This window comes from Osmerus eperlanus, chromosome 15 (assembly GCF_963692335.1).
Source record: "Osmerus eperlanus chromosome 15, fOsmEpe2.1, whole genome shotgun sequence".
Taxonomy (NCBI): domain Eukaryota; kingdom Metazoa; phylum Chordata; class Actinopteri; order Osmeriformes; family Osmeridae; genus Osmerus; species Osmerus eperlanus.
The window spans coordinates 8,503,947-8,527,486 of NC_085032.1; the positions used below are offsets into that span (position 1 = coordinate 8,503,947).

At 47.4% G+C, this 23,540-nt stretch overlaps 3 protein-coding genes across 14 annotated transcripts in view; all 3 read right to left on the reverse strand.

Annotated features, from left to right (window-relative positions):
• Nucleotides 1-64: 64 nt before the first annotated feature.
• nphp3 (nephronophthisis 3) lies at nt 65-12,312 on the reverse strand. Of its 2 annotated transcripts, none has more exons than XM_062479137.1 (28): nt 12,250-12,312; nt 11,108-11,518; nt 10,735-10,860; nt 10,491-10,641; nt 10,224-10,376; nt 9,949-10,082; nt 9,612-9,772; nt 9,257-9,413; nt 9,041-9,115; nt 8,683-8,850; nt 8,164-8,267; nt 7,793-7,907; nt 6,963-7,106; nt 6,680-6,774; nt 6,346-6,448; nt 6,083-6,165; nt 5,809-5,941; nt 5,409-5,573; nt 4,931-5,025; nt 4,686-4,808; nt 4,131-4,320; nt 3,665-3,906; nt 3,418-3,493; nt 3,169-3,296; nt 2,808-3,048; nt 2,564-2,689; nt 2,282-2,397; nt 65-2,124 (listed from the first exon to the last, which is right to left on the reverse strand). In XM_062479137.1, the coding sequence occupies exons 1-28, from the start codon at nt 12,304-12,306 to the stop codon at nt 1,956-1,958; spliced, it is 4,041 nt and encodes a 1,346-aa protein (XP_062335121.1). In that variant the 5' UTR covers nt 12,307-12,312; the 3' UTR covers nt 65-1,955. The 2 variants fall into 2 exon arrangements, with proteins under 2 accessions (XP_062335121.1, XP_062335120.1); XM_062479136.1 differs by having other exon boundaries at nt 6,680-6,777.
• A 677-nt stretch (nt 12,313-12,989) lies between these two features.
• si:dkey-96n2.3 (uracil nucleotide/cysteinyl leukotriene receptor) lies at nt 12,990-14,259 on the reverse strand. Its single transcript, XM_062479993.1, has one exon. It carries the CDS (start codon nt 14,243-14,245, stop codon nt 13,298-13,300), a length of 948 nt encoding a protein of 315 aa, XP_062335977.1. The 5' UTR covers nt 14,246-14,259; the 3' UTR covers nt 12,990-13,297.
• Nucleotides 14,260-15,679: 1,420 nt separating this feature from the next.
• Nucleotides 15,680-23,540, reverse strand: part of si:ch211-285f17.1 (sickle tail protein homolog) — an 83,415-nt gene continuing 75,554 nt past the window's right edge. For 9 of the 11 annotated variants that reach the window (XM_062480178.1, XM_062480179.1, XM_062480177.1 and 6 more), the window contains 6 exons: nt 23,285-23,440; nt 22,698-22,817; nt 21,219-21,296; nt 19,258-20,874; nt 18,532-18,657; nt 15,680-17,404 (listed from right to left, as the gene is read on the reverse strand). In XM_062480178.1, coding sequence (XP_062336162.1) covers nt 16,874-17,404; nt 18,532-18,657; nt 19,258-20,874; nt 21,219-21,296; nt 22,698-22,817; nt 23,285-23,440 — 2,628 coding nt within the window. In that variant the 3' untranslated portion in view covers nt 15,680-16,873. The remainder of the gene's footprint in view (nt 17,405-18,531; nt 18,658-19,257; nt 20,875-21,218; nt 21,297-22,697; nt 22,818-23,284; nt 23,441-23,540) is intronic. The other 2 variants (XM_062480187.1, XM_062480180.1) reach the window with 2 other exon arrangements.

Consider the following 23,540-nt stretch of genomic DNA (forward strand, 5'->3'; position numbering starts at 1 on the left):
AAGAGTCTAAAAAGAAATTGTGCTTTTATCAGTTTTATTTATAGGTCAAGTTTTATTTAAGTCCAAGAGCAAAAATTGAGCTGTAAGAAGATCTTTCAGCCAGATTTGAACACAAGACCCCTCACACAGTAGCCCACATCCTTAACCACTGAGCTATCAGGGATCATAACAATCTCCACTCAACATTTACATTTGACATTGATCTAGTTGTAACAACCTGCAGAGTTGGGGTTTCAGAAAACCAGAAGAAAGCAGGTCTCCCCTGTTAGCTCACTGGGTTAGTGTGCATGCTTTCAAAGCTGGGGCAGTTTAGCAACAGCCTGGGTTCAAATCCAGCCTTCACTTATTACTTCAAATAATTCCAATTATTCAAACAGTGAAGAAGTGTATGTTTTTTGGTAAGTCAGTTCTGTCTTGCAGTAACACTGCTGAAAGGTAGAGCTATATCTTTCTCAATGGAGAAAGACATAGGTAAACACAACACACAGTCCCATTGCAGCACATGAACCCTCAACACACATCTACTGAATGAAATATGACAATATTAGTTAGATTTCATTGAAATGAAAACTTGAAAATACAAAATGTATTTCAAAACAAGGTTTAAACACATCATATACATGTTTAAATACATCAAATACATGTACGGGATGTAACATGTTGAATGCTTTCTTTTTCACAATGGCACACTATGTAGAAAAGGACACATGACTTTAGGCTGTTAATTGCATCAGTAAAGCCTGTAAGAGAGAGGACAGTGCTGTATAGTGGGAAGGCCAGATCCCAGAGGAATTCAAACTGGAATTGTGGGTCACTGACAGTGAAACACTAATAATTCAACTGGCAGGACTTAGGAACATGTTTTTTATTTATTTATTTGGCATCATAATCAGTCTAGCTCTCTGCTAGCAGGCTAAACACATGCTGTGTTAGGACCCTGGTAATGGCATAGATAACACTTGTTATATTCTTCAGAGATAAGTATCTCATTAGTTGGGCTCGGATAAAAGGCCTCTCGTTTTACTTGCATAACTGGGTCAATAGGCTACATTACTAAATACTGGATTGCAATTGTTTTCTATGTTTGAGGTCCACTGTGGGGTGGTATATTCTATGTTTGAGGTCCACTGTGGGGTGGTATATTCCCTATGCATAAATATTGGGCTTGTCCAAGTGCTGCATGTTGAAAGAAAAGCAACTTGAAACTGAAAATCACTAACCTAACCTCAGGTACGTGGACTTGGCATTTGTTTGCATAATTTGAGAGATGGAAAATACCTGAGGACGCCATAACCTGCCGTCTCCTATGAATCACACCAAGACAGAGGACATGTCAATAAAGCATCCCAGAGCCACAGGAACATCCGAGATGTGTTGTGGGTTTGGAAGGTCAGGAAAATACCAACTCAACCTGAGTTGTAGAGGCCCTGGGAAGGGCAAATGTTGGTTGACATCATTTTCACATTATTTCAGCGGCGATACATTTAACGATACATTTATAAATATATCTGACATATAGGTTTCACGATAATATAGGCATAGTTCACAGATATTCAATAAAGCGTACTTCGTATCTAGAATGGCAGTTACAGTACAGTGGACCATGGCATCGAAAAAAAAAAAAAACACAGCATGGAGTCGTGACGAACGTTCCCTTTGGATCGGCAGACGTTTGAGCCTGCTTCTGTGGGTGTGGATGGAGGCCCGGACTGACAACACACCACCTTCATCCCTCCTTCTTGTGAAAACCCCTGATAAGCTATGACGGGATTGGCTTGAAATGCGCAGGACAGCTCATGCTTCTATAATCATGTGACGTCAAGAGATGCTGTTCCAGTGGTTGGTGTGGAAGGGAGGGGGAATCGCAGAGAATTGAGATAGGGGGCTTTTCCCCAGTATTTTCTCATACTGTGTGTTGCGGGGGGGGCGGGCCTGGGTGGAGCCCATGGGCGGGATCACCTGGGGTTGTGGGGAAGGGGGGCGGGCCCTCGCAGGCTGAACGTGTCCCCGCTGGACGAATGGCGAGACGGCGCCTTTCCACACACCAGAGAAGGCTCCGCCTCCTTGATCTCCATGGCGCGCTTGTAGAGCTCCGCTGCTTTCTCAAAGTCACCTTCCTCATAGCTGAGGAAGAGGAGGAGGGGGAGGAACAAAGAGAGGCAGTAGTGAGGGAGTTGCCGAAGCAGTATTTGTCATCTTACTTTAGTCAGTGTGTGTCTGCGGTGTATGTGGGGTGTGTGTGGTGTATATGTGCGGGGGGAGTGTGTGTGTGGGGCCTCACCTCAGCACGGCCAGGTTCTTGAGGGTCTCTCCGACGCGGGGGTGAGAGCGCCCCAGACTGTCTTCATACACTTTCAGAGCCCGCTCATACAGGGGCAGGGCCTCCCCATGCTTCTTCTGAGACACACACACACACACACACACACACACACACACACACACACACACAAGGGTCAGAACAAGCATGTGTTACTGTGTCTGTATGTGTATTTGGTGTGTATGTGTATATGTGTCTGGTCTGTGTGTGTGTGTGTGTGTATACTCGTGCTGAGCCTCAACCCACCAGCTGGCAGTAGAGCACGGCCAGGTTGACCAGAGCAGTGGCCACGCTGGGGTGTTTGGGACCAAAGCTCTTCTCTCTGATCTCCAGAGCCAGCTCATACAGTGGTACTGCCTTCTCCAGCCTCCCCTGGAAACACACACACACACACAGAGAGGACAAATGCTCAATATCCTATCTACCACCAGCAGCTAACCCTTCCATCCGGCTACGTGCACGGGCGCTAACGTGGCCCCCTGAGCCCCACCCTGCGCTTGTAGAGCATGGCCAGGTGTTTGAGGGTGTAGGCCAGGGACGGGTGGTCCGGGGCCAGGGCCCGCTTGCGGATGTCCAGGGCTCTCTCGTACAGCTCCTCTGCCGCCTCGTACTCGCGGCGCTCCGTGTGCAGCGCCGCCAGGTTGTTGAGCGACTGGGCGCAGTCCGGGTGGTCGGGACCCAGCACGCGCTGACGCATCTCCAGGGAGCGGGACAGAAACACCTTGGCAGCCCTGCCGCGAGAACACAAACAAATGACACCAGAATCAAATATTAGTTAATCTGTTCATATTGGAATTCCTTGTGTGTGTGTGTGTGTGTGTGTGTGTGTGGGGGGGGGGGTAGCGTCTTACTCCAGGTTGTTCTGGAGGTAGTAGAGGACCCCCAGTTCGTTGAGTGTCTTGGCAGAGTCGGCTGTGTCCTTCCCCAGAGTCAGCTCCTCCAACTGTAGAGCCCTCCTCCTCAGAAGAGAGAAGCCGTACTGGAGGCGGAGACCGCAGACATAGAGAGAGAAGGAGTTACCTTCACTCCCTCATTTACTCACTCACTGTCTCTCTCTCTGTCACTCTCTTTTACACTCTCTATCTCTCTCTCTCTCTCACCAAATGCCCCTTCTGTCTGGCAGTCTTCTGTCGGATCCTCACAGACCTCTTCCTCAGCTTCTCCGCTTGCTCATACCTGCAGACACACGCTCCAATCAAAAAAGCATTCAGCACCATGGTCCTAAACCTAGGTCTAGGGCCTAGGCCAGCCTCTCTCCACCCTGGTCCTCGGGACCACCCCCTACCCTGCCCACGTTCGACGTTTCCCCCAAACAGGTGTACCGTTTCCCGCAGCGCCCCTTCTCACTTGTTCTGTTTCTGGTAGAGCATGGCGAGGGAGTCGAGCTCGCGCGCCACACAGGCGTGCTCGGCCCCGTAGGCGTTCTCGCTGATCTCCAGCGCCTGCTTGTACAGCTGCTCCGCGTTGCCGTACTTCCTCCACTGCACGTACACGCCGGCCAGCTGATGCAGCGAGCCGGCCACGCTGGGGTGGTCCGGGTCCAGCGCCGTCTCCCGGATCTCCAGGGAGCGCTGCAGGGGGGCCACCGCCTGGGGGGGTGGGGGGGGGACAAACACGCAAGTGTGACATACAATACTACACTCTAGTGCTTTAGGAAAGAATGAAATGAAACGAGGAAAAGACAACACTGCACTTTTTATACTGCCTCACAAATACAGAAGGCAAAACTTATTTAAGACGGTATTCATGTAAAACTTTAAGGCTTTTGCCCAGTGCTGTCCATGTGGACAGAGCCGTGGTGTGTGTGTGGTACCTGGCTGGGCAGGCCCAGGTCTTTGAGGAAGCGTCCCAGCGTCTCGTACAGGCTGGCCAGCCTCGTCATGCTCTCCTCGTCCTCACAGCTCTTCTCGTACTGCTTCAGGGAGTCAAAGTACTCGGTGGCCATCGAGCTCTTGTCCTTGCCCACATACTGCCAGTAGGCCAGCAGCTCCGAGAAATGACCCCTGGAAGAGGAGGGGAAAATACACTAATACGCATTCCTCAGTCACCTTTATGTCTGTAAACAACTGTACATCTCTCTAGGGGAGGAGTCTACTGTATCTGAAGACAACTAGATTTTCTCTAGGGTTCAACGTTTCTGTGGACTACTTAATCTCTGTATTGCACTGTTATACTGCCGCAAACAAATACAGGAGACCAAAATAACATTTAAATCAAATCAATTTAAGACAATATCCATGTCAAACAAATCCCTGGACTCCAGCAGCTCCAGGTCTAGGTCAGAGTAGATCTTCCCTGGTCTGTGGTGCTCCCGTAGGTCTCTCCCAGGGCTTAGAGCTCAGCAGGCGGTGGTGCTAGCGGTACTGACCTCTTGTACAGGTTCTGGGAAACAAACAGGTTGAGCAGACTGAGCTGCAGCTTGCTCCTGTCCCCCTGCTGCTGAAGCAGCCAGGGCAGCTCGTCAGCCACACGCCACGTCACCCTGTCCTCTCTGCACACACACACACACACACACACGCGCCTCTCCCAATAAGCATTCAGTCACCTTGCATTGGGTGACCGTCAACAGGGTGAGGGTGGGTTGTTGGGTTCCTGTGTGGTGGTTTTACAGACCCGAGCTGCTGGTTGAAGTAGTGGATGAGCTTCTCTCTGTAGGTCGGTGAGGAGGTCCCCCCATTCATGAACTCCAGTCTCACCGCTTCCCAAGCCTGCAACACACACACACACACACACATCAGTGGAGGGAATGACACGGGACAAATGTGAAGGTCGACTATTGAAGGTTCGGATCATTCTCACACACACGTGAACACAAATTGCCGACTGACCCCAAAATAAACTTGGTTAAATCGCAAATACATAGACTTCTTTAAGAAGGTCCATGATGATGGTGATTCTAATTAAAACCAGTTAATTGGTCGGAAATCAATAGACCAAATTATCCTTGCTGTGTCAAGCCGTTTATACATGCCAAAATACTGGCACAGAGTTTGTGGAAGAAGCAAGCCCTAGATGAACCCATTCCACACGTGTGTGGATCCCAACAGAACAGGGGTTCAGCGTGACATGAGGGCCTCGGGGGAGGGTGCACCTGCAGGTGCTGGAAGCGGAGGAGCCCACAGCTGAAGGCCAGGACGCAGAGCCCCTGGAGGCGGCGCAGCAGGGAGGACAGGGCCGCCATGCGCAGGTCCGGGAACACGTCCAGCACCTCCGACTCACTCACACCGTTGTGGCTGGCGCACACCAGGCACAGCATCTGGGGAGGGGACACGCCCACACGGACATGATGCGTGCACTACAAACACACGACACCAAACACATCCCAAGTTTTTCTAAGAACATCGACCATCCGCTTGCTCTGAAAGAAAAGCCATGTGGAACTACAGTACACACGGGCATTTCAGTGACGACACCCTGACATTCAGTCAGCAGGCGCTCATTGGCGGGGGGGGGGGGGGGGCGTAGGAGTGGAGGACAGTGGTGGGGTTCACCTCTCTCATGATGTGTCTCTCCCTGTCTGTGGCCAGGGAGTCTAGCGCCACCTTGAGGCAGAGGATGTACAGTGACATGGTGTCCTGGCACTGCAGACACTGTTCTAGAGTCCTGTCCAGCAACCAGGGGGATCTGTAGGCGACACACACACACACACACATATAGATGCACACGCACACACACGCCGTGGTAGGACATTCACATGGTCTTTTAACACAAAGTGCACGGCTGAAGCACACAAGCGTGCCCGCGCCGCGCCGTGCCGTCCCTCACCCTGTGAGCATCCTGCCCAGGAGGGTGACGTAGAGGGCGTTACAGGTGGAGGCAGAGCGACAGTGTCTCTCCAGCTTCTTCTCCTGGTAGAGAGATACACACACACACGCACACAGACACACACAGACACACACAGACACACACGCACAGACAGACTTGTGATCCACTGGAGCGAGACAGGAGGATTCCTCTTGGCCGGACATCTGATGACATGGATAAGGAGCCTGGCAGGGTTGGGATTGAGGAGAGGGGCTCAGTCTGACCTGGTCTTTGGTGAGTTTGACGTCCGTGGCCAGACACTCTGCGTTGATCACGTTCTTCACCTCTCTGGGGTTGAGGGGGTCCAGGTGGAGGGTAGGCCACAGTCTAGCGACACACACACACACACGTCAGAAATTCACCATGACTTAAGAGGAAAGCCATAGACTTTGTACAGGGTTGTCTGCAGGCCTAAATATGGCCTGAGAATCATATTCTTACTATTTAGTGTGTGTGAGTGTGTTGTGTTTGAATACATTTGAAAAATACGATGAAAATAATGATCTAACGAGCATGGCCCATGCACGTGTGTGTGTGTGTGTCCAGGCGCTCCTCCACCTCCAGGCCTGAGGGCAGGTCTCCACGTTGACAGACACCACCACTCGGACGTTGACGGGCAGCGGGTCGATCAGCCACTTCATGTTCCTCTCTGCCTGCTGGTGACCCCCACGCACAAAACAATCCCCCATGGTCTAAAAGTCAGGTTTATATTCACACCCACATATGCACACACACACACACACACGTATCAATCTCATATATCAATTGGGGCTCATGGAGGCTGGGCACCAGTAATGAATTCTATCAAAGAAAGTTCTATTCAAGTGCTTCGAGTAGGAACCTGGATTTGGTCGATGGAGTCGATGATGATGATGATGTTGCCTTGGTGACGGGCTGACAGCCTCTCCAGCCAGCGAGGAAACTCCTCCAGGATCTTACTGGGCTCCATCGACAGACCTGAGATGGTCCAGAAGTGCTGCAGAAGCTAAAGGGACAACACACACACGCACGTGCACACACACACACCTCTCAATACTGATACTCAAAGCACACAAACCGATTCAAGAAAAACAGGATCTTCTTAATCCCCTCTGGGAGATGGGAGGGTTAGGGTTAGGTGGAGATGGGAGGGTTAGGTGGAGATGGGAGGGTTAGGTGGAGATGGGAGGGTTAGGTGGAGATGGGAGGGTTAGGGTTAGGTGGAGATGGGAGGGTTAGGGTTAGGTGGAGATGGGAGGGTTAGGGTTAGGTGGAGATGGGAGGGTTAGGTGGAGATGGGAGGGTTAGGTGAAGATGGGTTAGGGTTAGGTGGAGATGGGAGGGTTAGGGTTAGGTGGAGATGGGAGGGTTAGGTGGAGATGGGAGGGTTAGGTGGAGATGGGAGGGTTAGGTGAAGATGGGAGGGTTAGGTGAAGATGGGTTAGGGTTAGGGGGAGATGGGAGGGTTAGGGTTAGGTGGAGATGGGAGGGTTAGGTGGAGATGGGAGGGTTAGGTGAAGATGGGTTAGGGTTAGGGGGAGATGGGAGGGTTAGGGTTAGGTGAAGATGGGTTAGGGGGAGATGGGAGGGTTAGGTGAAGATGGGTTAGGGTTAGGGGGAGATGGGAGGGTTAGGGTTAGGTGAAGATGGGTTAGGGGGAGATGGGAGGGGGGACATGCAGGTTATTCTCACCTTGACAGTGAGGCGTTTAATGATGAGAACCGGCTCTGAACTGGTGGACAGGGGCCGCCCCACAAAGTGGTAGAGGAACAGTGTGTTGGGGGACTGCTTCTGCTGCAGCTCCACCCTGCACCACACACACACACACACACATGCGGCCTTAACACACCGTACAGACCTCAGACACAAGTGTCTAAGTGACAACACACAGAGGGCAAATCACCAGTAAACATGATTAAAAACATATTTATAATAGTTGAAAGTTTCCTCTAAAGAATAATGAAGTTATGCTATCCCCTTCAGGATATGGACATGTCAGGCTAGTGTAAAGCACTAGTGTGTTTGTGATGGAGAGGGTTGGTGTTTTTAAGTCTGGTCCTCACCATTTGGACAGGAGCAGGGACTTGCCTGAGCCCGGCCCCCCAGACACCAGCAGGGGCGGGGTGGGGGGAGGGGCCGCCACCATGTCGTTCAGGCGCTCTATGTACTGGCAGCGCACACACACACACACACACACACACATTATAGGATGTTTAAATAAGCAAAGCTCTTTCTCCAATTCCAGCACAATGACTTTGCTCAGTCACTTACCAAAGATCACATGGCAGACTTTGTGGATTTAGAAGAGAAATCGAAAGGTGAAGCTGAAGGAGAAGAAGAAAGAATGAGATGTGAAAGGGGAGGGTAAACGACAGGGAGGTGGAGAGGAATGAAAAGAGCGATGGGAGGAGAAAAAAGAAAGAAAGAAAGAAGGCGATTTGGAGAAAGAAAAGATTGCATTGTGAGAGGAGCTAGACAGACGAAGACAATGACATGGAGAAGAACAGACGAGAAGGGAAGGAGAGATGCCAAAAGAGAGAGAGAGAGAGACGAGGTGAGGAGGGCCGGTGGAGAGGCGGTACCTTCTGGAAGCCCAGCTGAGAGGCAGCGCTGCAAGCCTGCTGGTAGGCCTCGTTCTGCTCCTGCTCGTCATGCAGGTCCCACAGCACGTCTCCAGAGTCCTCCTCTCCACCCTCCTCCATCCCAGAATCCTTACCGTCCCCCTCCCCACCCTCCAGACCTAGCAGCTCCTGACAGCAGACAGAAGGAGACAGAGAAAGAGAAATAGAGGGAGAGATGGACAACACGAAAGAATGAGAGACACAAATATGTATAGTACTACTAGCAGTACATTCACTACTAATAATCATCCGTTACGAAACTGGAATTGAACCGTGCAGTTGGTTACTTATATATTATATTTAGCAAAAAAGATTCTACCTGTTTGATGACTTTCTCAAGTTGTGCATAAATCATAGCTGCTCCCTCCTCTGCAGAGCCACTGTGATCCACTACCTGTGGTGGGAAAAACTAACTTTGCTTAGGACAGTACTAATATCAATATCCTCTTTATTAAACGTAAATGGTAGAACCGCCTTTATATATATAGGACAATGATCAAACCCGTATTGCATTTTCCCAGGGCCCGGTCCTCACCTTGACCTTGGCAGCCTTGTCGGCGGCGTTGACCCGCTCCAGCAGCTGTCTGGTGGGGCCAGAGAGAGGCTGGGCCTCCAGGGTCCTGAGGTACAGCACCAGGGGACGGCCGTCCGGGCTCTTCACAAAGGCCTCCTCCGCATCCTCGGCCGCCGAGCTTAAAGAGACACACACACACAAGAACATTTTAAAGGGGCTGTGATTTTACACACAAGAACGAAACAGATTTTTACCACAGAACGACTGCAGATTTTGATCCTTCAGAGATACGTAAGACAAAAAAAACACTCTTCTCTCAAACGATTCCAGACCTCCTTTGTTTACTTGGTAATGTCATCTAAAGAGAGAGAGAGACCTGGAGATGGTGGACTTGAGAAGGAGCAGACAAAAAGAGCTCCTCTCGATCTCCAGCCGGCGCTCTGGGGCGAAGGCTCCGGCGCTGTCCTCGGGGAACCACACGTTGAGGTAGAAATGGCCGAGCCCCTCGCACAGCCTGCGAAGCAGGGGCGTGTACCTCTGGGCAGGAGGAAGAACAAGAAGAAGAAGAAGAGAGGAGGATGAGGACGGAGAATAACAAGAGGTAGAGACCAAGAAGAGAGAAGATACAGAAAGGTAACTGATAACCAGCATTAAAGAGTGAGCAGGAGGGGGGTGACCACAGCGGGTGAAGGTGGTGCTGTGTGTGGCCGTACCCGGGTCAAGATATCCAGCTCGGCCTTCGTCTCCTGGGTGCAGATCAGATAGCAGCGCACCGTGTTGCTCCATAAGGCCTGCGACACGTGAGGAGACACCTGGAGCAGGCTGGCCACCGCTGCATCCCAGTCGTCTGACACACACACACACACACGGAAAATTCCCTGTAAGCCTACAGCTGATCAAAGAGACTAAGCAAAGATATCCCATTATACTTTTACATAAACAACAACAAAAGCACAGGGAGGACTTCAACTAAGACTATGGTGCTTACCTCTGCTTACATTGGCGAACGGGCCCTCCACATCGATCAGACTGTGGGCAAACTCCGGGCCTCTGAACGTCTGCTGTAGTTGCATCATGCTGCCCATAGAGGGCTCACTACCCAGAATGCCACCACCCCAGTACTCACACTGAGTCCCTGCAGCTTTGGGTAGAACCAAAACGAGAGATATTCCATATGCTATGCCGTTGAGTGCATACATTAAACTCTTAATGGCAAAGGTTTATTGCCTCTATGTCGAGTTTTGTCCTTCTTTACCTGTAACCGCGGTCCGATTATCATCAGAATCAGAGTCATCCGGGTCGTACACCTGGATGCCCTGAGCCTGCAGCTGCTGCAGCTTGGCCTCCAGATCCCTCTTAGCTCGCAACAGATCCTGGATCTCCTTCTCTTTAGTCTCCCGGAAGATCTAACAAGGGAAAAGGGGCCATTAGGTCTCCCACCAGGGTTTGGGGGTGATGAAAGCATGATTGACATCTGGGAGCCAGGTTTGGATCTTGACCTTGAACTGTCGTTTGACTTTATCCCTGTCGTGCTCGAAGGTGGCAGCTCTTTCCATGGCCTGGTACTTAGCCTCCAGCGCACTCTCCTTCTCCCTCAGAATCTTCTGGTAGGTCTTCTGTAGAGCCTGTTAGACATGACATGTCAGTCATTGTTACAGGGCCACTTCACTCTCTGACTTTCACGCATGATCACACCCTTCCTAAAAATCCATGTATTATTCCACTACTAAATGTTTAAGCCAAATACAATTGATAAATCATGCAAATCTTCCCTCAAGTTAGAATAGCAGTATATAATAATATATCAGTACTACGCTTCTGGTGTGACACTGTGAATCAGTGAAGACCCTGTGTGTCCTTCCCTTTTCTCACCTGGAGCTCTGCTCTCAGCCTCTTGTTCTCCTCGTCTAGCTTGGCTTCCTTCTTCTGCATGGAGGCGATCTCGTTGTTCTTGCTCACCCGGAAGATCTCGTACTCCTTGCGGAGCCGCTCGTATTCTGCGGCGTACTCCAGGTCCACCGAGCCCGTGGACTTGAAGCTGGCGCCGATGACGCGCGGCCCCCGCCGGAAGGAGCTTCGTAGGAGCCGCGCTTTGGGCTTGACCTCGACGGGGATTTCACAGGCCTCCCCGCCCTCGCCTCCGTAGGCGTCTTCGATGACCTCCCCGGGGGTAACCAGCGAGGAGGCGGTGCCCATGGTGGTGGCTGTGGAGCCGTTTCTCCAGCAGCCTGGGATACTGAACCTGCTCAGCCCCTCTGGACGCCCACTGCAGCTACGAGTCGGCTACCATGGAGACACACGTTCTTTTGTTTTTATCTCCATTATCTTAAGTAGGAAGCATATCTACAGTACATTCAAGTCAGGTAACTTGTAGTATTGTTTGTGTTATAGTAGTATTATTAGTGTTACTTGCACACAACATAAACATCTGTCATGCACACAACCATGAAGGCTGAAAAGTCACTGATAGAGCGAATGACAATTGATTTTGGCAATACGGATTAAGTAATGAAACGTTAGTTAGTACCAAATCATTTTTTTAACCAAACATGATATGAAGGCCAACACAGAAAAACAAATTGCTGACATGTTTCTAGAACGCATCCTACAGTAGTGCACTAAAAAGCGCACCTAGCAAGGCTAACCATATTAAGCCGCCACAAAAACACACAATTTACACTTTATTGGAAGTTAGTCTCGTTGTACAAATATAAAGAAAGGGAAAGAAAAACATAGGCAAGATAACAAGCTAGCTACCTACGTTACAGTAGGCACCAAACTCTACTAGTACTGTGTCAGATGTGTGTTACACTACTGTCGCTAGTTAGGCGTTAGCTAGCTAGACTAGCTTGCTAGTATGTCCAATGCAAAACAAATACCAAAGGCAATGGCGACAACATGATATTATGGCTAGCGTGTTTATTTTCTCTATTGTCATTTCATTCCTTCCAGACACTAATAATTGAATTAACAGCTATTTCCTATTCACAACCCTAGCTAAATAATCTGCTCACCTTCTCAGCTTCATCCTGGCTGCCTTGGTAACAACAATTCTCCCTACGGAAACCCATGTCAGTCAAAAAAAGATGTGTAGTGGTAGACACGAGAATCAGATTCAAAACCCCACAATAATTTAACCAATGTTTAAAAAAATATATATATTTCGGGACAAATGTTTATTTTTTCACAATTACTATGACATTGACATGACAACCATGACATTTTATATGTAACATGGCATTTCATACAAGTTAGTTTGATTGACAACTTAGTTTTTTTCAAATGCTTACACACAAATTCCTTACTTTTCACACAATTTCTGAAACCTGACACTCAAACACCAGAACCACACCTCAAATCTGCAAAACCATACGCACATTTTGGGCCTTTGACTCAGTTTTAAATTTCAACACACAACACACAATTCTCCACATAACACACACAATTCTAACAGGAAGCATCTTGATTTCCTTTTTCAAACATAACCAATTAAAATGACACACTAATTCATCAGTGCCTTACACTAACTCCTCACATGTGCAAACACTCATTGTTTACTCAATATCAACCAATCATGGCTTTAGAATAGGCCTATAAATAGCCTAATTTGAGTCGATTTACAGTGGTGGGTATAATTTGAACCTTTGTAGAGTAGAAATGATAACAGGTATGAAACAATGTACTGTAATGTACACATGTTCTAATGTACACATATCAGCTGTTTCAGCACAACACACTGTATACTATACACAAACATATATTTTAGCACCCATGCATCCATTGACTGCAGTGCACTGCATGATTGGTCACAGTCTGGTGGACTACTGTATCATACTGTGCAACAGTACAGTGACTGTAAGAAGACATTCTGACAATATTGTAGAAAATAGTATATATTACTGTATGCTACAGTTCATGGCACACACAGACACACCATTCCGTAATCACCTTTTTCAAAATTAGGTTTGGTTTCTGTCCTACTACACTCTTTCTTTTGTACTGTTTACGTAAAGATTGTGTTATTTAAATATTTATTTGCACCCCTATTATTTGCTATTTATTTTAGGAAGTTGTTTGCTGGTCAACTTCCCTGTCTTTGCAGAAGACCTCAAGAAGCATGTTTTGATAAGTCTTGGCAAGAAAAAAGTACATCAATGGATCTAGAACTCCGCTCACACAAGTCATGGCAGAAGCTATTCTATTGGTTATGGCGAGGATCGCAATTGACGATTCTGTCATGTGTGTCTGACTGTGTTTCTCAATGTAGATGACTCTGATCACGTGGTACGGTAGAAACGCAACCACAAAGTTAATCATGATAAGAATGATCATCTGGACTGCCTTACCTCTCACTTGTCTCTTTTCATGTTGCTTAACTGCCCTCAGTTTAACTAAAATTAGGACATAGCTGACCCCTATAGTGAACAGAGGTATAACAAACGCAACTATAGTTGAAACCATCGCTTTAGGAGATGTATGTTCCAAGTACAGCTGGCTGCATGTGGTCACGTTGTTGATTTCAACAGCCACAGTTTTCTTGGACAGAAGCACAGGGCACATGGACACTATGACAATCACCCATATGATTAAAGAAACCACTTTGGCGAACAGGGTTTTCCTGATCCACTGTGCCCTGACTTGGATGACCACAATGAGGAGGCGATGGAGACTGATGCAGGTCATAAAGTAGAGGCTGCAGTACATGTTGAGGTAAAACAGGAAGCCCACCACACGACACAAGGCCTGGCTGAAGGGCCAGTGGCTGTCGGACAGGTGGTAGGCCATACGTAAGGGCAGAAGAAGGACGTAAGAGATATCTGCTATGGCTAGGTTCCTCAGGAAAATCTCACATGGCGACATGCCCCCTCGGCAAAAGAAGGCCCAGAGCGCCAGAGTGTTGCTTGGCGTGGCCACAATGAAGACCAGGATGTAGAAGCTGGCAAAAAGGAGGTTCTCCAGGTGGGAACCTCTTGAATAGAGGCTTTGTCTCTCTTCTTCACTGTAGTTCATGGTCTGGAGTTGAATTCTTTGCCTGTGATTTCAAAGGAAAAAAGACATACTAGATAAAGTACTATAGAATATAGTACTTTATCCCAGTGTGCTGGGATTCTTTTTTTTGTCAGGGATTGATCTGGTTGTCATAAATAAGGCAGTCACCTCATTCAGACTCTTGCTCTCACATCCACCCACAGGTACATTTTTAGCAAGAGCTAAAAAGCAGAACTGATCCAACGGTTTGACCATTACTGTGCATCTCATGTACATCCACTTACTGTAAATGTAGGAATGAAAATAATGGCAACATTTGACATTAAGGTTATATTAACGACCATGTAAGCTAACTACATAGCAATGCAATACCAATTAACACATAGGTACATAGGAATTGCTATTTAATTAAATGGTAACTGTTAGCAATATAGGTTATTAGAATAGTGTATGCAAGCACAGTGTGGAGGAGGGTGTAAGGGGTAAGTTGTAAAGGGGCAGTTTAGGTTGTGTTACCAAAACAAGATCAATGTCAAACAAGATCATTCACTTCACCCTGAAAAGTCCATCTTACCCCATTCCAAATTTCAGTTGTTTAACCCTCGTGCTGCCTTTGGGTCACATGACCCAAAGGTTCACAACGAACCATCGTTGTGTTTACCCAATTTCACCCAATACAAAAACAAATAAAAATAATTTTCTTTTAACCATTGCAATGTGGGGGGTCTGAGACAGCCCGACAGTTAAAAGAAAATGCTTCACTTTGTTTTTGTATGAGGTAAATTTGTCGCAATACGACAGTGGGTCACAATGACTGATGGGTCGGAATGACCCGAAGATAACACAAGGGTTAATAACTTACCGTACCGCAAAATTGCAATAACGTGTGACTACATAACAGTTCCCCCTATACTTAATATGTATACATTGCATGTATTTTTGTGTAAAGCACTTTACAGATCAAAATCACATGAGTTTTTGTGCTTTTCTTAGACATTTATTGTAAACAAGCTCTTTAGAAAATTTTGCCTAGGATGTATACATTTGTCTATTAAATATATCTGAACAATAAAAAGACCATAAAAAAACAAACATCATAAGATATTCATATTTACTCACCCATAAAACTTCTAAATTAAACAAATAAGTTATATCTCTTAGGAGATCCCCTCAAAGCACAGGCCTGCCAAAGACTAATATAAAAGTGATGCTTCCTTCCTGTTTGTGTTACACATATGACATGCAGTGACACAGACCAGACACACAGACCAGACACACACACACACACACACACACACACACACACACACACACACACACACACACACACACACACACACACACACACACACACACACACACACACACACACACACACACAGGTGGTCTGGAAATCCTTATAATTTATAACTTAGAATTTATAGAGGAAAGAAATTAAAGAACAACCAAAATGCATTACAAGCATGCAGACTTTATTGTTTTTATTTCAACACAGTTCTTTCTTTACCACATTGCTCTTATGTAGTATGGTTTAAAGCTTTACAAAAATGAGAGAAAACAAAATATTTACAAAATCTATTTTGTGCAAACGTAATTCTTCTTTTACAACACTCTCCTAAGGTATTTTAAATGCATGCATACAAATAAACTTTGGTATGTTAACAAAACTACTAATTTTCTTATTAGAAGCATTTATGTACACATCGTCGAACAGTATTATCAATTAATTGTGTTTTTAGTACTGTATACACTTAGACATCAATAAAAGTTAACTTAAGAAACATAGACCTCCAGTAAAGCTGCTGAAGGAAAAGACCACCACACTAAAAGAGTGCATGTAGAGTTCCCCACGAAGTACATTATGTCCAATGATTGCTTAAAGGCTTGAAGTGACATAAAACGACTTTGGCAAGTAGGCACAAAGATAATTACTAAAAGGAGAACTTGGATACCTCATACAACCTGTTTGCTACCTGGGGAAACAGAAATTGGCAGTGCATGGATAATTGTATGACAAAATATTCCTGATGAAATAGAAGTCGATGCAGTTAATGGTCAGTACACATTTAGTATACTCACAAAAGGCTTATACAAGGGCTATTGTATGCTGAATGTCTGGCAACATAAGAAATATAGTAAGATCAAAATATACTATGGTTATCCAGTTTCTGTATTGAAAAATAAAACACAATTTTGTACACGATAATCAGGATTGTGCATCAACTATTTTTTCTATTCTTCGACACTTAAGAAAAATATATTTTCAAAACCATCAAAGAGCCTCCAATTAAGTCTAGGCCTACTTCCAACTCCAGAGTGATAACATTGTCACTTGTAAATGATTTACCCAGTACTACACGCTTCAAGAATTACACTTTTAAGTTCAAAAATATCTGCAAATGAAGAAAGAATGCCATCCATAAGAATTGAAAGCCTTGACGTGCAAATGCCAGTGTCAAATAAACTCAACAACAAACGAAAAACATGAGTGACAAAAAGGGGACGAAGTGCATCAACACTGTTATACAAAGGCCAAGCAACGAAAAAAAAAGATACAGAATAAAAAAAAAAAAAGGGGACCAAACCTTAAGTCACTGTAAGTGAACCTTCTCTGTGACAGACAGACCTGGAGGAGGAGCTAATGGGCAGCTAAGTGGAGTCCTTGGCCGTGGTGGCAGTTGGGATGCAGGATTTGCCGTTGCTGCCGTGATGTGGCCGATAGCTGGTGAAGCTGGGCGTGTGTATGGTGCGGATGCTCTTGGCACCCGGGCCCAACGGCGTGGGCGACAGAGGGGAGGGGGAGGAGGAGGAGGAAGAGGAGGAGAAGGAAGAGGAGGAGGGCACTCGACCGTTTGGAGTCTGCGAGGAGAACGAGAGAGCTTTACCTGTGTGCGAGTGGGGTGCGGGGAGTTTGAGGGATCCGTTAGACAGGGAGGGGATGTGGGAGGAGGAGGGGGTGGAGCCAGAGCGAGGGGTGAGGGGGGAAGGGATGGAGGACTTTGTGGTTGTCGAGGAGGAAGGGGATAAGGTGGGGGAAGGATTAATTGGATTAGTAGCATCTGAGTTTGGGGCAGACTGGGAGCTGCCTTTAGCAGAGCTAGGATAAAAAGCAGGGATTTTAGAGGCAGTAGGGGAAGTTGTTTTATGATCCCCTCCCACTCTTTTAGCACTTCCGTTAGCCTGCAAACAGAGATGCCAGATCAGAGACTGTTTGTCAATAAAGGGATCTGGTCATTGGAAATAACAACAAAGCAAGACAACACTAAACTTTAACGTTATAGACAAGGGAAATGTATGACTATATACAAATCGACATAAATATGATTAAAGAGAAACTAAAGAGACACACAGAAAGGCTCAGCTACAATAGCTATATTCAGACTTACTTGAACTGATTGAAAAGACAATTGAACTGAGAGACGTGTTACAGTGTACTAACAAAGGTGAAAGTCGTTTTAGGATGGAAAGGGGGAAAACAGCGAGAGGGATTGGAAGGGTGGCATCTCTAGTGACCGCCTGTGTGTTAAGAAAGATTGTCACGCTTTGAGGGAGAGCGGCTCTGGACAAAATCCAAGATGGCAATACCAGAGATGCTTGGATCGAAAAGGGGTTTTAGACAATAGATTAGGGGTGCATATTTTGGGGGTTGCGGGGGAGTTGAGAAGGTTGGCAAATGGTTATCCTTTGAGGGAGGGGAGTCAAGGGGGGGGGGGGGTGGTTTAGTAGCTGTGCACTGAGAAGGGAGAAAGCATGTTACAACAAAAACATTGGGTTTAGTAGAGGTGCATTGTGGGAGAGGAGGGAACATTGTCAATAAGGATAGGTTTGGTTTTAGTGAAATTTGAGCTTAAGCCAAAAGCATCCTGGCACTGGTGACACTGTCTAAGAACTCAGCTGTGATGGGAACCAGTGGGGGCAGGTGTGTGATGGCATCACATTCGATGATGACGAGATGAATTGTGTTTTCTCTTTTTTTTCAGTTGATTTTTTTTGGGGGGGTCACCAACACAGTGAAAGCCATGAGCAGTGTGGACATGCAAGAAGCATACAGTCTGGTGGTTATGGAAAATGGGTAACAGTCAAAAGTCAAACATGCCTTTTCCAGTCAGAGCAGATCGAGAGAAAACACAAACAGATCCAAGATTGCCCTCTCAATCAAATTTATAAACACTCGAAGTCTCACAGCTTTGGTGAACTTTTTCCCCCCCTTATACATGACATAGGCCTCTTGTTTTCTAACCCTATGTTAGATATATAAGGTGGCTTCCTCAAGTCGGCTGGTTAAGGCCGCCCTATGATAAAACTACCTGTCGGAACTGCCTCTGAGCGTCCTGTAGCTTTTGTTGCTTTCCTGCCTTGTCTGTGGGTGACTGCCTGGACTTCGCAGACATCGGGACGGGCATCCGACTAGTGGGGGACGCGACACTGGCATTCTGCAAAGGGAGGATCCAAACGGGAAAATAAAAAACAAGAAAGAAAAAATAAAGAAAAAAACAAAGAAAAAATAAAGAACAGAAAGCCATATTGTAGGTATGAAAAAAACACTTGACAGGTAAACCCTGTTCATTTCTCACAAGATATTTTACCACTGACGCCAGTGAGAACATGCATCCCCCTGTACTTAATACCAAGAGTACTATTTAAAAAACAGTACATGCAGTGAGAAATATGTAAGAGAATCAACTTGAAAGTGTCATTGTTTGATTAAAGAGTCTGCTGTCACAACACCTGTTAAGAGTTTTTTGTTGTTTTCGAACAGTGAACCACAGGAAAGACGGTAGACACAGGAACCCAATGAAAATGCCACTCTCCGATCATGTGGGACCATGATCTCACAGAGGGAGAAAGCAAAAGTGGGGGGACTCCAACATTTCCGAGCACATGTGAAGTGGATTAATGGTTGGTAGAAACCAGTTTGTTAGGTATGGAGTGAAGGAAGGTGGAGGAGGGGGGAGGGGTGGGGGGGTGGGGGGAGGAGTACCAAAAAAAAAAGGACCCGAAACCTCCAGGAACGACGAGAGCTAGAGAGAGACCTGTTGCGTTGCGACTGGGGTGACGGTGGCGGTTGGGATGATGGCCGGTCGAGGGAGGAGTGCAGGCCTGCTCTTCTTCTTCAGGGAGGCCATGTTAGCCTTGAGGCCGGGACCTTTGGAGGAAGAGGGGAGAGAGAACGACCTCTGCAACCCTGACCCCACCGTTTTGGGTGCCTCCGTCACGCTGGCGGGAGCGGGCTCTTCGGCAGCGTGTGGGCCCATCTCGCTGATGGTGGTCTCCAGCTGTCTGATGGTCTGCTCCAAACTGTCCAGGGTCTTGTACGTACTCTTGCGGATGTCATCCGATCTGCAGTTGGATTCCACGGGGTCCTTCTTCGCCGGGGTCGGACCCGTGTGGGAATCCGTGGACACGGAGGACTTTGAACGTGTGATCTCAAACCTTTTGGCCTCCTTGTGCTGTCGGACCGTTCCGTCGGACTCCTCTTCGTCCTCGTACACGACCACCTGCAGGGTCTTCTTGCCCGACTTGGTGCCGCTGCGGAGAGCCTGCGACAAAGCCGCAAACTGCTTTTTCGGGAACTTGAACTTGAATTTCTTCTTTCCGTCCGTTTTGCCGTCGCCTCCCGTCAGCTCCAAGGAGGAGGAAGAGGAGGAATGTGACATGCCGCTTTGGAGTGAGGTGACCTGGGAGGATTTTTTCCCGACCGCCCCGTCCCCTCCCTCCGTCCCACCCTTTGACCGATCCACCCCCCCGCTGCTCCTCTCCGTATCCGACTCCTCACTCTCCTCGGCGATCCCTTCCTGGGCCAGCATCCTTTCCATCTCCTCCTCGCACTCGAACACGGTCGACAGGCGCTTGTACGCCGAGCGGATGTCCATGGGCTCGTTGAAGATGATGATGACTGGCTTCTTGTTGCCGAAGCCATTGTCCTGTGGCGCCGAGTTGTGTCCGTCTCTTGAAGTCCCGCCTCCCTCCCGGTTACCCACGGTGACGGTCCGGACGCTGCCCTTCTTGGCGTTGACCAGCTCCTGGTACTCGACGCGGGTCAGGGCCTGGACGTTGGTGTTGGTGATCATGAAGGCGATGTTGTCTGGGGGTGGAGGGGCCTCTTCCCCGGGAAGGTCTGCGCTGAGACTGGCCTCGTCCCCTTCATCGCACCTCATCGTCGATTGCACTTTCTCACAGACAACCTTCTCCCGCAGCACCTCAGCACTCTTAGCAGCCTTGACGGCAGTTGGAGGGACTTGGGGTCCCGTAGCTGGCATCACGATCTTACTGGTGGACCGGACCCCCTGCACGAGCGACAACTCGACTCTCTTTTCCACGTTTATTGGACTGAGGACGACGCTGGTGGCCGGGGAACCCGGATTTTTTACAAGGTTCTTCTTTAGGGCGTCTGGTCGCTTCGAGAGCTTCTGAGGCACAGGGAAGAAGCCGTTCAAGCCCACGGGTTTGGGGGAAATAGGAGGCCCTGTCTGGGATGGGGACTGTGGTGGCTGCTGCGGCCTTGGGGAATTGTCGTTAGGATTGACATTTGACACCTGTGAGGTGGACAGTGGTTGCGGCTCTCTGCTCTCTGGGGCTTCCTCCGGTCCTGGCGGCGCCGGTGCCGTCGGCTGTTCCTTGGAGATCTGCCCGGTGACATAGTATATGACCTGGGTGAATTTAAAACACTGGGTTGTCATTGGTTAAAAGCCTCTGCAAAACACCATAATCATAAATCAGATATGGTGCATGCATTTGAATTGAGTCGAACTCATTTATAAGTCTAACCCCTGACTGCTAGGTCTGACATTCGTCTGAGGTATTGTGACATTTTGGACTTGAAAAGAATGTGATGCTTACATGAGTTTTACAGTCTAAGAAACTACTGTAATCCTATAAGACTGAAATCCAATATTTGTATCACTGGAAAACACTCTAGGCTTATCTTAGAGGAGATGTCTATAGATACATTATTGAGTTATTCTTTACAAAAGGAAAAAGTGAGTTGGTATACCCCAGGACTCTGGCGGACAGTGGAGTTCCCATTCTCGTCTGTGCCAGGATCTTTGTCCTCCCGTGTGGGTTCAGAGCTCTGCCAGGACAGTGCGTGAAGGGGGACAGGATTAAGGTGACACTGTACTGGCTGTGTTAGGACTGGGCTTGCATTGTGCATTCACTGACCATAGATCATTAGCATCCCATGGTCTGATGACAGCATTGGGCAATAACATTCCTATGAGGCATCTCTCGTATTGTATTGCACAGCATCACAGCATATTTTCTTAAAGATGAAAATGACATCCTTCAAAAATCAGTTTAGCTGTTTTTATCATGAGATGCTTTATAGGAAAACAGATGCGAGCGAATCTGTAGCCTGAACTAACGGTATTTTTTTGGTAATAACTGTTATTGTAAAGTTTTGTCAAGTTTGGGTGGGAGGGATATGTCCACAATATTGTATGACTATATGTAATCTGATTTTTAGCAGTACATTACTAATCTGGACACACCTGACAACATGTGCAAAAATGATCTAAACTATAATTCTCATCTTATATCAGGACCCTGCATCATAAACAAAATATAATGAATAAAGAAAACTATCACTACAAATTGATTTCCCAGGAAAAGATTAAAGCTGACCTTGACCTACAGTGATCCCACAGATATGGTTCATAAAATCTTATCTGACACACACAATGTTCTGTGAAACTGTCTACCATGGGAACACATCCAGTACACAATTAGTTTTCAAGAAACTTAAACATAATTTAGCAATTTAACATTAAGCTTCTTTCATAGACATACTAAAAGGTGAAATATAAGCATGTTAAATTGGACAAAGAAGCAGAGAAGGTAGGAAGTTATCCCATGAAACCAAAAAAGAAAGGAGAGGGGTCATGCAAAGTGGTCAGGGTGACCTAAAGTGAACCAAGTCTGCAAAAACACATTAAACTATCCTCAATTCAATGGCCAATCAGTGAAACTAGATGATTGAAGCAAAACTAGTAAGAATTCTAACAATTCTTGATCAAAGGAAAACAATAACACACAAGACCATTTGATTACGAGTGGATTTCAAGTGGCTCATTCGTTTATTGACTCTGGATAAATCCAGGCAAACAGAATTCAATAACAGTGTCAAATCACCATAATTTGCTTGACAAACACAAAGCGGACGTTTTTCACACCCTTCACGTTCTGCAGACTTAATCGTGAAAACCGAGGACAAGCCGAGACTTCCAGTGGAAATAACAAAGTGGAGAGAAAGACATGGAGAACACGTCTCCTACGCAACGTAAGGAGTTTGTTTTAGGTTTCTCTCGAGGCAGAAGCAGAGGCAAGGGTAAGTAAGTAAGAGGCAAGGGTGCTAGAGGCAGACAGATTGCGGGGTTAAAGCACAGCCATGGCAGGCGCGAGCCGACACGGTAGACGGACGGAGAAAGCAGGCGATTAAGGAGGGCGGCAATAAACGGGGGCTGGCCTCTTTTACCTTTCTCTCTTTGAGGGGCATTAGGGCCCCGGGTCTTAACTCTCTGATTTGGGGCTCGATTCTAGCGGCTTCTAACACGCTTTTCACACCTACATCCTTTATCGTGCACTTCTGGAAGACCTGGGGAGTGAAAGTATGTCAGGGGAGTATGGATTAGGATCAGATTGGGAGTCGTTCCTGGGCTGTATGGGAGGTGGTATCCTGCATCAAAGAGGGACCACAGTGGAGACTCGTCTCTTCCCAGCTCTGCTGTGCCTGTGCCAATGCTATCTTGACATGTTTAAGGGACAACGCGTGTTTTAACAACTGGCCAAGTTAGGGAGCTGTTCCCAGTTCCCCGCACCCCTGCTACCCTCTGCAACCCAACCACCAAGGGGAGATGAGATAGGAGAGATGAGATAGGAGAGATGAGATAGGAGAGATGACACAGAGGACCCCATTTCTCACACAGAGATTTCAGTAAAAACAAGATGCAGCACACACTAAAGCCTTCCAATCTATTTATGACTTTGTTTATGACCATTCTCCACGTGAGTTAGTGAGCTTATGTGTTCTGTGAAGTGTGTGTGCGTGTGTGTGTGTCCTACCTGGAGTTCAGCCATGATCTTGTCCCCCTCATCCTCTTCCTCCCGTACAGCAGAGACAGCGATGGGGGGAGGGGTGGAGGGCTTGGGTTTGATCTCCGGGGGCACCTTGGTGGGTTTAGGCGGGGGGGTGGGCGTCTGGCCCTCATCCTCCCCCTCCTGGACAGACGGGACAGGTAAAGAAAAATCAACACAATCGTTCAGTCGGCTGGACACTTTTCACATCCTTCCAACAGCTCTGGACCCTAGGCAGGACCAC

What these genes read in the sequence shown, in the direction of transcription:
- si:dkey-96n2.3 (XM_062479993.1), bottom strand. Translation starts at nt 14,245, where the DNA reads ATGAACTACAGTGAAGAAGAGAGACAAAGCCTCTATTCAAGAGGTTCC.
- nphp3 (XM_062479136.1), bottom strand. Translation starts at nt 12,306, where the DNA reads ATGGGTTTCCGTAGGGAGAATTGTTGTTACCAAGGCAGCCAGGATGAA. An exon ending in CTGGGCAGGATGCTCACAGG is followed by an intron (nt 5,942 to 6,082) that starts GTGAGGGACGGC and finishes TGTCGCCTACAG; the next exon opens with ATCCCCCTGGTTGCTGGACA. An exon ending in TCCGCTTCCAGCACCTGCAG is followed by an intron (nt 5,026 to 5,408) that starts GTGCACCCTCCC and finishes TGTGTGTTGCAG; the next exon opens with GCTTGGGAAGCGGTGAGACT.